We start from the raw sequence: 14463 nt of genomic DNA on the forward strand, positions 1-14463 counted from the left end.
GGCAATAATATACAGCAGGGCAATTTGAGTGTTTGTGATCTAAATAGGTGCTCGAGGACTTTTAGCTTCTTACCCTTTTTCACCTATGTCTGGCCATGCCCTCAAATGTTTCAGAATTTGGACAACTGTCCATAGATCAGTACACAGAGCAGACAAAATCAACATTCGTAATGAGAAGAACATCCAGAAGGATGAATAAGAGTGAACAGCTAGTAGCTGAAAAATGATTAATGTTTCCCAGTCAATAGATAAAAATATCTTAGGGATGTTCTTCTTTATCACAGTGCTTGATGACACTTCTCTGTGCAGACAGGCTGCAGTATAAGGGGAAGAGATAAGCAGATGATTCCATTATTTAAAAAAAAGAACAAGGAAAATGTGACACACTTCATTTGTTGCACAACAAGAATGTGATTTTCCAGTAGCTTGCATTTTTAAAAATGATTTGCATCTGTGGGAGACGGTGAAATAACCCTGTGAGTATCAGATGGTGTTAATAAGCACTTTGCAGTGGTGCACAATAGGAAAGATTGTCTTGTGGGTAAAGTACTAACCATGGAGCTGAGAGATGCAGATTCTGTTTTAATTCAGTCTTGGCATCTAATTTTTTGTGCCTCCCCTTCTGCCTATAAAATGACGATTATATTATTTTGTTCTCCAGTGTTGCGCCTTCACATTTACTCTATAGACACTTCAGAACAGAACTATGTCTTGGTTATCTCTTGTAATGTCCAGGGCAATAAGGATTGCCTTGTGCAATATGCAGACAAGACAAGGAATTGTTCAAGAAAGAAATGCCTAGTATAGCGCTTACTCTGTTAAAACTGTCTTTACCACCCTTCTGTTCTACTTGATACTACTGAATGTTGTGGGATATAAAAGCATGGTCAGAAATGCAGAGAGGCAAGTCACCTCCCTCAGCACTACAAAGAGTTTTTTTTTCTGTCGTAGCTACCCCCTGGGTGGAGAGGATGACATGGGGCAGGTTGCTGTACACGTTTAGGTCCAAAATGATGCAATGAGTTTATGCAGCAGCTTTCCTCTATAACTCACAGACTTTGTGAATGATCCTTGTGACAGAGAGGACAGAAAGGTGAGGGAGAACATACTGCCCATTTTACTTCTAGCCTGGAGCTTAGCCTGGGAAATCCTCTAAGGGAAGATGAAATAGGAGGATAGGAAGGACAGTTCAATTGCAGAGTCCTCAAAAAAGTCCTAGATAGATCTCCAGCAAGGTCCTAGGTAATTTCACCCTCTGGGAGCCTGTGATGCTTGGCTCTGAATGCACCTGGGGGAGACTCCTTCCCAAGTCCTCTGGCTCTGCCAGTCTCATCACCCATTGGGTTTTGTGAGCAGAGTAGTACAAGGGATTGCATATGACTCCTTAAGTTCCCTGTATCATGGATGCCTGATTAGATGGTGCCCAGAGAGGCCGTTTGGATTCCTAGCTGACTTTTATCCTCTATATTCTGCAATTCTTTCCCTGCACTGCTTTCTTGACCTGCAAATACCCACAGCCCTTAGCCTGCTATGCTAGACGTGGGCTGTGCACTCCAGACCTTGTGGTGGGGTGTGCACCCCTTCGGTACCTGCAGTGGGTACCACGGTAAGACCCAGCTGAGTGGCCACCTCTCCTCCCCCAACACTGCCTGGTTTCCAGCAGAAAGAACAGCTACTGCCTGTGGCTTTCAGCTACTCCTTTAGTCCAAGCAGTGGCATTCAGGGCCTGCTGATGTTGCCGTGATGATACCAGTCAGCAGAGGGTACTCTCAGATGGTGCCTAGGTCACGGGAAAGCAGAAAAATCAGTGTGAGTTTCTGTGTAGCTGCCATAATATGCTGCCCGCCATATGTGTGCTCTGCTGCTTCTCTTCCTAACTCCATGGAGACATAATTTATTAAAATCTATTAAAATCTCCTACTCAGAGCTTCTAGCTACCTATGCAACAGGAAGGACAGTTTGGTTTCTGTGTGGTTGCCTGGACACTTCTGTGATGCCCACATGGAATTATTTTGCTTTTTCAGTTGATGCCTACAAGCCTAAAAGATGAAGCACCAGAATTTACATTCAAAGAAATGTATTGTTTGTGCAAAACTCTGAATTCAGAGAAGAGGTACTGAGACGAGGTAGCCTGCATGATTCTAATATTTCTGCCTTGTATATAATAATTCAATTTTTAATTATATGATTACAACCTATATTTTTTTTCCAAACTGGACTTTTGCCTCATTAAATGCACAGACTGGACCTGCTGCTGGTATAGTAAATATTTCTAGAATCCTTGCTTTAGTTGTTTACTTGTTTCAGAAATATGGAGGGTAGGAAAGGAGAAGGAGTGGATGTGGCAGTGTCCATCTGGCCCTAAATCCTATCTCCAGCAGTGGTCACAAGCGAATGCCTACAGAGGAGAAGAAACAGGACAAACACATATCACACTTCCTTCTTGTAATCTCCAAGCCTTCAACAGTTTTCAGCTCAGAGACTTCCTTGTCTAGAAATCTTTGTATTTGGTAACTTTCAGTGGATTTTTCTTCAGCAAATACTTCCGACCTTCACTGGAGGCCATACAATATTTTTTTTTGTGTCTTCAACACTCTGTTTCACAGCTTAATTAAATGTTTTCTGAAAAATACAGTCCTTTAGGTTGTTTTCAGCTGCCACTTCCTAGATCTTTCAATGTCCCTAATTCTTGTGTTGGAAAAAAGATGAACAATCTGCTCCAGCCAGCCTTTCTGTGCCCCTTGTGATTTAACAGACTCCTGTTGTATCTCCCATCAGATATTTCCTCCTCAACTTACTTTTTTAAAAAAAAATCCTCACTTTTAAGGAGCTCCCTTCTTGACACCGTGTGCAAGTGTACACAATTTGGTTGCTCCTGCAACGATCTGAGTGTATTATAGTAGCTACTGCCCAGCAATGTTTTGACAGTGGCATTTTGAACCAGGTCCTACATGCTACTTAGTCAAGTCAAGTCAGGGGATGCTTTTCTCCTCACAGGTCCCTGTGCCAGCTGCTCCTTGGAGAGTCACTGACCACCTAAAACGGTCGCCTTGGCCCCACGCTCTGATGTGACCATCACTCTGCCATAGGGTAACCCCCACCTCGCATTACTGCCCTGGGCTTTGCCTTCATGGCATCTTTGATCGCTGCCAGCACTTTGGCTGGGCAGCCAGTGACACAGAAAATATAAAAAATGTTTTTTTTGTATTCCAACTGGAATTTTAGTCCATAGGTTTGAAATCTAGACTAACATGTTAATTTGCTACAGTGATTTTTATCCTGAACTTTCTTCAATCTGCTACAATTACTCCACCGCTAACACTGTCTACTTATCTTTCCTCTATAGTCTATTCCGTAGTATTTCATGGTCGCCCTGAAGGACTGTCCTCAAGGGCAGAAGAACTAAATTCTTACTTGGATTCTATCATTCTAACACCACTAAGCAAGAAGTGACACTAAGCAACTAATTTTGGCTTTGTTTTTTTTTTGGCTGGACACAAAGTGTCTCTAGAATAGGAGTAATTTTAAATTTAGTATTTATTTATCCCATTAAGTATTTACTTCATGACAAATACGAGCCTTGACAATAGGACATTATAACAAATAAATATTAATGATAAAAGGTAACAGATCATTGACGTAAAGAATAAATCAAAATATTTATAGTAGCAAGTATTTTTATGCATGAAGAGTGTACAAAGAGATGTAAAAGTTTTAACAGCCATGTGCAGAAGATGGAGTGAATACCCTGGTGTCACTATTCTATCTCAGATGAAAAAAACATTTGCTTACATGCATTAGAGAAGAGTGTTTTATGTTCTATGTTTTGTTTGATCTACCTGGATTTACTTTTTGTCTCAGTGACATACGTGTTTCAGATATAACTTTATATATTATTTATAGGAAAAAAGTTCTCTTTAGTACTCTAAGCTCACTGAAGATACTCAATTACATACTACAACAAAGTGTAATTATTTTGGTGAAAATAAATATATACAACCGACAGTTTTTGTTTTGGGTAATTCTGATAATTTTTTCCCTGGGCTTAGCTGGGAAGGGACTTGCCTCTAACCAGGGGACAGGCTGGGCCAGACAGACCAGAGGTTCTGACTGGAAAAATGTAAGGAAAATCTGGATTACTTCCACTGACTCAGGGGGAGATATTACAGACTCAAAAAGTGCAGTTTGGAGATCTCTTTCTTTTCTTGTGATCTACATGGGCAATCTTATTATTGTAATCTAATATGAATCTTTAATTGAATCATTTATACAATGTTGTTATTTGGCATTAATCCTGTAATGGCTTAACTGGGCCTTCATATCTACATTGTTATTGATAGTTATTTTTCTCTACCCTATCTCCTTCAGCAATTTGTGAATATAAAACATACAGGGAAATGTGGTATTTGTTATTAAAGAAAGAAACAGATTGTTACTTTTCTTCTAAATGAATCTATATGTAAACTTGTTTCTTATTCTTCTACTTCAGATATCTTAAAATGTTTTGCAGACAAATGTAATGGAAATAAAATTAATATCTAGAAGACATTTAGTATTGGCATAAACATATTTATGAATGTGGCTATGAAGACAAATGTGTACACATGGACAGAATATACAAATACATTCTAGCAAGACAGGGTGATAGAAGAATCAACTGAATAAACTATGCCACATATTTTAGTCCTCCACAAATAGCATATTATGCAAGAAACGTGCTTTTCCCTGAGAGGAATATGAAAAAAGAAAATGTAGGTTGAGCCTTGATGCTTTATACAAAACCAATTTGATCATTTCTCTGCTGTGTATGAAGTTTTTTAATTTTTAAGTGTCATGCTGAAGATGCCATTTTCATTTTAGTGTCCTTCAGTTACAAGAAAAAGAAGTCACACTACACAGAGCCAGAAAAAATGAAGCAAACCAGAAATTCATCAGCTACCTTGTGACAATCGAGATGGAAAAGACAACAACTTACTGCCATACTAATGAATTAGGTGAAATAACTCCTGAATTAGGAAAAGAAAAGTTACTTATTGTCTCAGAATAAAAATACAACGTGATGAGGCAATAAGTCTTCCAGATATAAGAAGTTTCATTTATTCGCTTCAGCTCCATAGGAGATACCTGCAGGTTTTTGCCCTGGCAAGTGGTCTTTACATATCTTGTACTAACTTGCACTTCTTTCACGACTGAGGAACCACAACTGTTTTCAGCTACTGTAGGTGAGGTAGCAAGAGGTTATCTTTTCCCATTATCGCATCCTTCTGTGCTGAGCTGCGACTTACATTGAGATAGTTAATTTACAGATGAGGTCCCGGATGCAGGAAAGAGAAACGCTTCATCTCCAGAAGTTAAAAAGTGATTTGAAAAATGAAGTTACTGGAGAGTAAAATGTGATAGATTATCATTTTTGGAAAGAGAAAGTGACATTTTTGGAGTACGTGGTTAATGACAACAGATAAGAGCCTGAGAGATTGCTGAAAAATGTAAGTCAGGAAAGGCATAGAGGGAACTGTCAGAAAATAATTCTGAAATAACAAATAGATTTGGGGACATTTTAATTTCCAAAGCCTGCCTTGCAGGTGGGGGCTGTGTTCGCTACCATCACACTTATATCTGCTCGTCTGACAGAACGAACGCTCTCTGGGAACACCACGAGGTCAGCAAGAGCAGGTTCGTGTTGCATGCCCGTCCGGTATTAGCACAGGTCACAGAACCAAAGGACGGTGGCCAGCTCAAAGGTGGCTGTCAACAAGGGACCGCAGAGACAAAAGCTCCTGGGAGAACAGATCAAAGTGTGAAGAGTGACACTGAAGTAAAAGCGCCCAGGACGGGGTAACAAGGTTTAAAACACTGAAGAGTCTTTCACTTTACATTTAGTGTCTAGGTAAGGTGCTTTGAGGATAAATCATTTGTGATAAATTTCTAGTAGGAGCTTCAAACGAAACAGTATTAGCAGAGGAATCAAATCATATTCCTTTGACATAAAAAACTTGCACTAGCAAAATTTCATTGGCTACCAATGAAAGTACTACTGTTTTACTCTGGTGAAGTGGTTTGCATTTTACAGTCCTTGCTCTACTCGGTGCAAGTCCACCAAGTAACCTAGGCCATAGCTGGTGAATCAGATCCTTCATCATTATAAAATATTGAGTTCTGACCCAAGCATAAATAGCCAAGATTCATATTCCTTGAAAGCTAGCCCAAAGATATGAAAAGAGATGGAGGAATACAGAAAAGCTGCTATAGACTTGCTCAGGCAATGACTCAGGAATGGCCTTGACTAGGGCCGTCTTCTAATCTTCTAAGCTGCAGTACCAAACAGCGCCCTTTTCTGCGTATACACCGAGTACAGCATGTAAGGACTTTTCCAACAAGACAAAGACTTCAAATAAAGTCAATGTGTTGATATTCTTTTGCAGTTTCATTGAACAATATCAGCTAGATTAGGAAACGCCATAATTATCTCTCTAACTGCATTGGGAAGCCTAAACCTAAGTCTGTGAAACAGTTATCAGGCACTGTTTTCCTCAACAGTCTTACTTGAAATTGTTATAAAGCAGGATAACTCATCGTAACAAATCAGAAGGTAACTCTTATCAAAAGCTTGCCTTTGAAAAACACTAGAGAGAAAGAAACAGGGAAAAGTAGAAGTGGAACAGAAAAGGAAGGAAAAGGAGTAGAAAGGATGAGAGAAACGGTGAAAGACTGCATGAGCAGCAAAAAGAACAAGGAGCATTCAGAAATAACAGCAATGGGTGTAAGATTAGGAAGACTAAAGTTTAGGTGCAGTGCGCAGGAAAAAGGGAAAGAAGAGAAAACAACCTAGCGAGCAGTGCCTCTGTGCTTTGTGAAGAACAGCATGGCTCCATGGAAGAGCCTTACGAAGTTTTCATAAAAATAATTATTTGATTATAGTGTTGCTTACAGACAGCTAGAAATCTCCATACCTCACTGGAGAAAGAATTTCCCACAATCAAATATAAAACCAGCTCTGGATTCTGAAAGAGTGTTTTTTCCTATTTATTGAAAAGACAGAGGTGAGATATGAGTATTGAAGGGAACTGAGACAACAGCAATAGAAACGAGCTGCCAGACTGTACTGCACAGCTGATACTGGCCACATGAAGCAAGACTGAATGAGAAGAACATGAAATGATGTGACATTTGACACCTGGCAAGCTGCAAGCAGGAATTCTAGAGGACCTATTTATTCATTACCTATTCATGATACCCTGCCTACTGAGAACCATCCATAACTTGGAAGTTTCAGCATGAGTTCCAGGTACACCTGGATTTACTGCAATGTAACTGGCAGTCACCGTGCTGAGCCTCTCCTGCGGAAAAGGAAAAGGTAAGATTATGAGATTACATTTCACAATATTTTAACACCATGCCATGGTATCCAGTTAGCTGAGATGCCGATATAATTTATTGATAAATGATATTCTGAATGAAACATTCCTGCCTATTTGCAAAACGTAGTTTAGGAAACAGAAATCACTGACACACAGCTCCTGACAATTTTTATGCATTTACTTAGCATAAATAGGGGAGAAATTCCATGGATCTTTAGAGAAACACTGGATCCCACAGATTATAAAAGTTAATGAAAATATACAGGAAATGGAAAACAGTCACAGGATTGGAATCTGCAGACTTTTACTTTATACTTTCATTTCAAAGGTATTTGTATTTACACTGCATATGTCAGTATTTATGCAGCTCCACAGCCATCTTTGCTGTGTTGCAACTTTGATTCGTTGTTAGGTTTATGCATATGTATTAGTACTGCAGATGAAAGTAGAATTTCTGGTTTTTCCCTTTCTAACTGGGATTTTTTTTCCTGGTGTTTCAATTTCTTTCCTTCTTGTTAGGTAGCTGCTCACATATTTTTCTCTGCATGCAAAGAAACTACTCTGCAGTCTCTGAGCCTTGTGCAAACATAGGGGCCTACGCATACAAAGCAGTATGCAGAATGAAGATTGTAACTAGTATAAACTTCTTCATTATTTTGTCAGTAAACAACTTTGAATGAACTCTCATCAGATAACTGAAATTAAGTGTTTATACACTGCCAGGCCCTGACACTGCAGATCTTTACAGGCATTCTTAATGTCAGCAAAGTGAGCAGTCACATTGTCTTCAGTGGAGCCATTCACATGCTTAAATGTACACAAAGAACATTGCAGGAATAAATCTCTATTGGGAGAAACTCAGGTAGCTAGTAAGATCAGAAGCTACAGAATGTCTGCCTGCACTGCTGTCTGCAGTGAATTTCCTGGTCAATACATTTTTAATTCAACTCGGTAAGCAGAGAGAGAATTTAACAGTAAGTCTTATGTATTTGAACTGCTCTGTCTAGAGTGAGTGATGCTGATACTGCCAGCAGAGCAGCAAAGTTTAAGAAACATAACCACAAAAATAATAAACTTGGTATTCCTTTAGTCTACTGCTTTTGTCTTCTTTTAAGCCTTTGAGTTCATGACATCAAACTTGTTCTTAAACTATACAGGCTAGACTCTTAAAAGCAGACAAGTGGGATTCTTGAGTAATCAGATTTGGAGCTTTAAGGAATTCACTGGAGGCTAAAATAAGAGAGCAATTGGCAATCAGCCATCACGTAGTAATAGAAAACTGCCAAGCATAATAGCATTTACCCAGTCCTTTTCATCATTTTTTTTCCTTAGATTCTGAGCAAAGATATATATTGATTATTGTTTGATGTCACAACTCTCTTTCCAGCATAAAGATTGAAGGTCTTCCTCTCTTCATTAGCTGAGGACTTTGCTATTAGGTCAGGCTGTGGTTACTCTAAAAGCTAAGTTGCCATCACAGCTGAACAGGCAAACCAATGTGGCCCTCCTTCTGCTTTACCTTCCTTTTACTCCTCTGCCCTTGTACCAGGATTCATCACTTCACTAAGCTGCTACAACTGCTGAGCCAACAGAAAACTATTCCTTTTTTTTCAGCAAGTGATTTTTTTCTGTTGGACTAACGAGCTGAATTGAGTTGAGTGGCTTTACACAAGTACCAGCACATCTTGTGCAAGCAGACAGGCAGAAGGGACTGGGGGGCTGAGGCCACGTGTGGCTAGTGGTGAGCTAGACTTGAGCTGTAACTTCTCACTTCTCTGGTCCGGTGAAATTCCAAAGCAGCTAAAGCTGATCTTACTCAGGGCCTCTTCCCCCAGCCGCACCAGCTATGCCTTCCTGTCCTCCTTCTTGAGCTGGTGTCGGTGTTTGTGCAGATATGCAGTGAGCCAAGTCACGCAGCCGATACCGCTAAATACTTACATGGAACAATCAACACGTTAGCTTTCAGCCAGACCCGCACCTTGAGCCATCTGACTGCCCTGCTGCAGAAGAACTAATGTTACTGAGAAGGAGGGAAGCAGAACACATAACTGAGAGAAAGGAGGAGGAAAGGGGTAGATCACAGCAGCCTGGAATCAGGTTGAACTGCCATAGAAGCAGATCTTCAGTGCTGTCTTATTCCTTTGGATGCCAGTGAAATGGGCAAGAGAAACAGAAACTATTTCAGTTGTAGGGCTTTTGCATTTCTTTGTGCAAATGACTTTTGGAAAGCATTCATAATCAGTGAATAGAATTTCTTCACACAAGTAAGATAGCTGTCTGTTTAATGAGAGTATTTTTTATTTTTCTTTCACTCTCCCTGCCTTTATGCCTCTTCTCCCTCTCAAAGGTGTTTCTACTCAACTGTGGTTTCATAAAAATTAAACGCTAAGTTCCTCTTTTGAATCTTAAGCACACCAGTTAAAATTTGCAAAATCCTGGAAAGAATCTATTTTACAACGGCTGGGCTGGCTGGCTCTCCTCAGTAGTCAACGCAGAGGTGGAAGGACAGCTGTGTCTTCCACTTCCCTCTGATGAGGCTGCTGCCTTATGCAAGCCTCCCCTCCTGCCCGCCGTTTGAAATGGGGGATAATTTCCACACCACACCAGCTTCCCTGCTGTAGTAATAATTCTTGCAGCCATATAACCAACCATGTCGCTGTCATTACCTCCTCAGTTTTCACCCCTAATTGGTTCAGTTTTCTGGTCTCTCCCAAGACTTCACAGCATGTTTTCAGTAACATTTAAAACCTCGTTTTCCAAAGCGTGCCTTCGACTCAGCCACCATGTCACCTGCAGTGCATTCCACACAACGAGCCTCGGCACACTTCACCTCACCTAAAAGTCAGCCAGCCAGCCAGCAGCTAGCCTAGCACAAGGCCTCGAGTCTCCCTCCCAACGGCACACGGCAGTGCAGACACCCCTCCCGCAGCTGGTGCTCCAGAAAGGGGATGACTCATCCCCGGAGCTGCCTGTGCGGCAGCTGAGGCAGGGAGCAGCTCTGCCCCGCGCACCCACAGACCACACCGGGGGACGCGGAGAGGAAGGGACCCGGGCCGCCTGCTTCCCGTGAGCGGGTAGCAGGGCGGCGGCACGGCCCCACGGTAGCGGGGCCCGCTGGTGCACACCCGCCCCGGCCCTGACTGACAGACAGACTGACGGACTGATCGCGCCGCAGCGCGGAGCCTGAGGCCGTGCAACCGCTGCGGGCGCGCGCCCTCGCGGGGCTCTGGCACGCTGTCAGTGGGCGCGCCCAGCACGTGCACAGCCGCGCGGTGAGGGGACAGCGGAAAGCTCCGCCCCCTCCGCCGGCAGAGGAAGGGGCGCATCATGTGAGTGCCGCGCCCGCACGTGACGGCGGTCACGTGACCGCGGTGGTGGGCGGACGGGGGGTCACATGACGCGCCGCTGGTCGCCGGCGCCGCCTGACGTCCCGGGGCAGCCGCGTCCGACTGGCCCGATCCGGCCCGTGGCACCCGCAGCCCCCCGCATGGCGCCGCCCCGGCTCCGCGCCGCCGCGCTCGTCTCGCTCCTCCTCGTCCTCCTGTCGCTGCCCCTCGGGCCGGAGGGAGGCGGTGGGGCCGCCGCGGCCCTGAGCGACGCTTACCGGGACTTGTGCAGGTGGGCAGCGGGGGCGACCGGCGGGGCAGAACACGCGGCGGCTGGAGGGGGCCTTCCCGCGGGGAGGGGCTGTAACCGGCGGAGTGCGGGGCGAGGGGGGGGTCTCCCAGTGCCCGTGCTCGCTCCTGCCTTCCGCGGGGCCGCGTATCCAGGAGCGGGAAGTGCGAGAGCTCAGCCCGGGGGGCTGCTCGGTGGGGCGGGCCCCGTCCCCAGGGCGGCCCGAGCAGGGCTTTCGGTCGCCCGTCCCTGTGAGGGCCAGGCTGGGGAGCGCTGAGGGAAACGCCGGCTGCGGCTGGGCGTGCGGGTGTTCCCAGGCACAGGACTGAGCTCAGTCTGTGGTGAACGCACCGCGGTGCTGTGGGAGGTTGGTGAAAGTGCGTGAGTCTCTTTGGAGCGGGGACAGAGGGGTGTCAGGTGGAGCAGTCCCCTCTGGGATCTCCTCGTGTGACTCTGCCAGGTGTGGGAAGTCTGCGTGTGAGAACGGGGGGAGACTCGCTCTGTTCAAGTCGCCTGCGGTCAGGACCGCTGGTTTGTGTTGCTGTGTCTGTTCTAGTGTGGAAAAAAACCAAAATTATTTGGAAGGCATGTCACTTGATAGTCGTCTTTTTACTGAGGGTATTGCCAGGTTGCATTAAGTTACTTACGGGGGAGTTAAGAAAGCTTTGAGAAAGGAGATCTGCTATGTGGAAATTGCACTGTTCTTCGTGTTTTGGCACGTTCCTACTCTGAATTCAGCAATGAATTTAGTCTGGCAACAGTATCTTGCAAGTGTCATTTCTTCGTTATTTGCATGGTACTTTGAGGATACGTTATCTCAACCAATGGCACTGGGCTGTCACCAGTGTAACACAGTGAAGGTAGTACTGAGGGCAGAGGTTGAGTCACTGGAGGGAATGGACTCTTCTCCTGGTGGAATCTGGCGTAGGATACTTTTGAAAGATGAAAAAGAGGGAAAAGTAGGTTTACTTGCAAGATTAACTCATGAGAGTGTCAAAAATGGTTTTGTCAAATGACCACCCTAATTGTAGATTGAGACAGAAATGAGAAACTATTTTGTGGCTTCTGGAGGGAATTTAACCCATCTGACTCTATTTTTTTTTTTTTTTCAAAAAAACCCGCTATCCTAAATTAATTACTGGATTCTCAAGCAGTTCCTATTTTGAGAATAGTGTAAGTCCTATCAATGTCTGTCTTAGTTTTGTTGCACGTCTGTGACCTAGAAGAATATTTGGGAGTACAGTTGAGAGGCATGCAGTCTCGTTTGGATGCAAATTACTTAAGCTAGTTCCCTTTTGTTACTGGCAAGTGAAAAATAAATTGTTAGTAGATAGCAAAATCTGCAGTTTTCCTTTTAAGATGAACTGCTTCAAAAACATGCACTTGCTGCTGTGCCATGGTGGGAGAAACTGCTCTGAAGGACTTATGCCTAGTAATCTAGATAGGTAAAGGAAAAAACAAGAGCTTGCAGTCTGACAGGTGGGAAGACCCCATGGAGACTAGTGGTGAAGTGTCATCTCAGACGTAGTTGCAGAAAAGCTACCAAGTGAGGGATGATGGAGTTAAGCAAGATAAACATTTACACTACTGGCTGATGTCTCAGCCCAAAGATACAACATGGGTGTGCAGGACAAGCCCGTGACCAACCTATTTTTATACTGCCTTAAGACAAGGTTTTGATTTGTTTTACAACTGTTCAGAAGATACTGTCCTGACTGTTGTGTGGCCCAGTAGGGCTGGTGAAGCTGCAGCAGCCTCTATGTCTAGTGTGTGAATGTCAAAAAGTGTGCAAGGAAGGGAAATATTGGGGATTAGGAGAGGCGCTGACTCTCCTTTAAATGAGTGGAGTGATACCCAGCATTAGGAAAGCTATCTTGCAGGGAGGAGGAAAAGTATCGTAACTGTTTTGTGCAAGAGCTGTGGCATGGGGCTACTTAAATTTGCGTTAGTGATTTTTTTTTTTATTGCTTATTTTGTGTAGCCTTACTTCAGGTGTGCTTGGACAGTCTGGGTGAAGAAGAAAAGCTTTCATTCTCTGAAACTTTGTCAAATGTCATGAGTCGTAGTGACTGGTTTCTTCATGCTCTCTCTTGTTGTTTTGTGCTCTGACAGTTGACTGTGCTGTCATGTGACTTGCAATTGGAATTCCATCTTCATCTTTTGTGTAGAGATGTCTCCAGGATTGTTGCAGTATCAGTACCTGGGAAAGAATATGGGGAACTGGTTGGATATAGGAAGTTACGAGTCAGTTTGATCTCTTTCCCCGTTTTTCCTTCTTCCCCTTACTTCTTTCATGAGACAACCAGGAGAAACAAATTCTGGAGTTAGAGCTAATTTTGTGAACTGTTCTTTAAATTCACTTACTTTAAAAACAAAAGAAAGCTTGACAGTTTGGATTCACCTTCCATGTAACATTGGGGAAGCTACTGTAAAACTTTCCTTCACCTCTAAAAAAAATGTCGGGAAACGTTTCGAGTGTGATGGCAGAGCAGCAAATACAAACTGCCTCCTCTGCCCACTGTTTTGTCTAATAATCTACTCTGGATGAGAGCTGATTTGATGACAGGTAATGTTTTTGTCTACTGTGCAAGGATTGGAGTTAGTGCATAACTTCTATAATTTTTAGACTCTCAAGTGGAAGGAAAAACTTAAACTGCTGTACATCTCAGGGTTGCTGTTATGCAGAATTTTGGTGTCGTAAGTCAAGTTTACTTTATGTTTAATATTGTAGTCTTTAACTCCTACAGTTGACTGTACATACAGTTTTGTCCATTCAAAGACTGTCTTTTCAGCCCTTGTCGTGAAACCACAGCTGTGCTCTTGTGTGCTGCTGGAAACCCTCAGTTTAGCATTCAGCTTAGCCTCAGTGAAGAAGCGTGTGCTGAGTGTAGAGAGGTGACCTTTAGGTGAACTTGCTCAGCTCTATTAAGTGCTTTGACATATTTAAGTGGGAGATGTCATAAATAAGTCATTACTGGACTTATTTGCATATGTGCACGGTTGCTCCACATGCCTGGGAAGCTGCCATTATAATGGCTTAAATGTGATTTCTCAGCATATGAGCTTCGTATAGCTCTTGTGTACTTGAGCTTCAAATTGCTAACACTTTTCTTACGTGTTCTGTAACATGATGTGGTAGATGAGTTTAGAGTATAGTATGAAAGGCAAAACGTCTTTTGGATGGGGAAAATGAACAGCTTGTGGTGTAACTGTAAGGCTATTACACATGATGTGTATGCAAGAAAACTTGCCTGAAGACATGTATTGTGTGTGATGGTTGGAAAAAGTGACAGGTAAGCTAGAGCAGAGCTAAGCATGTGCAGGGATGCATTAAAAAGCTCTTGAAGCATAGCGCTAGCTTTGTACCTTTGTGTCATTCAAGCTCTCATTTTCTGTAAGGAGAACTGGCTTTGATATAGAAACAGTTTTATTTACGTATTTGTGCTAAAACATTAGCTGTGTCTAATAGTGGTTTCTGTGGCAAATAGTG

The 14463-nt window shown here is 43.2% G+C and overlaps 1 protein-coding gene across 1 annotated transcript in view; it reads left to right on the top strand.

Annotated features, from left to right (window-relative positions):
- The first annotated feature begins 10830 nt into the window (after nucleotides 1-10830).
- The window catches only part of IGF2R (insulin like growth factor 2 receptor), a 62540-nt gene continuing 58907 nt past the window's right edge, over nucleotides 10831-14463 (top strand). The window contains exon 1 of the mRNA XM_086631522.1: nucleotides 10831-10976. Coding sequence (XP_086487648.1) covers nucleotides 10846-10976 — 131 coding nt within the window. The 5' untranslated portion in view covers nucleotides 10831-10845. The remainder of the gene's footprint in view (nucleotides 10977-14463) is intronic.

The sequence above is a fragment of the Tauraco erythrolophus genome, chromosome 2, assembly GCF_009769465.1.
Source record: "Tauraco erythrolophus isolate bTauEry1 chromosome 2, bTauEry1.pri, whole genome shotgun sequence".
Lineage (NCBI taxonomy): Eukaryota > Metazoa > Chordata > Aves > Musophagiformes > Musophagidae > Tauraco > Tauraco erythrolophus.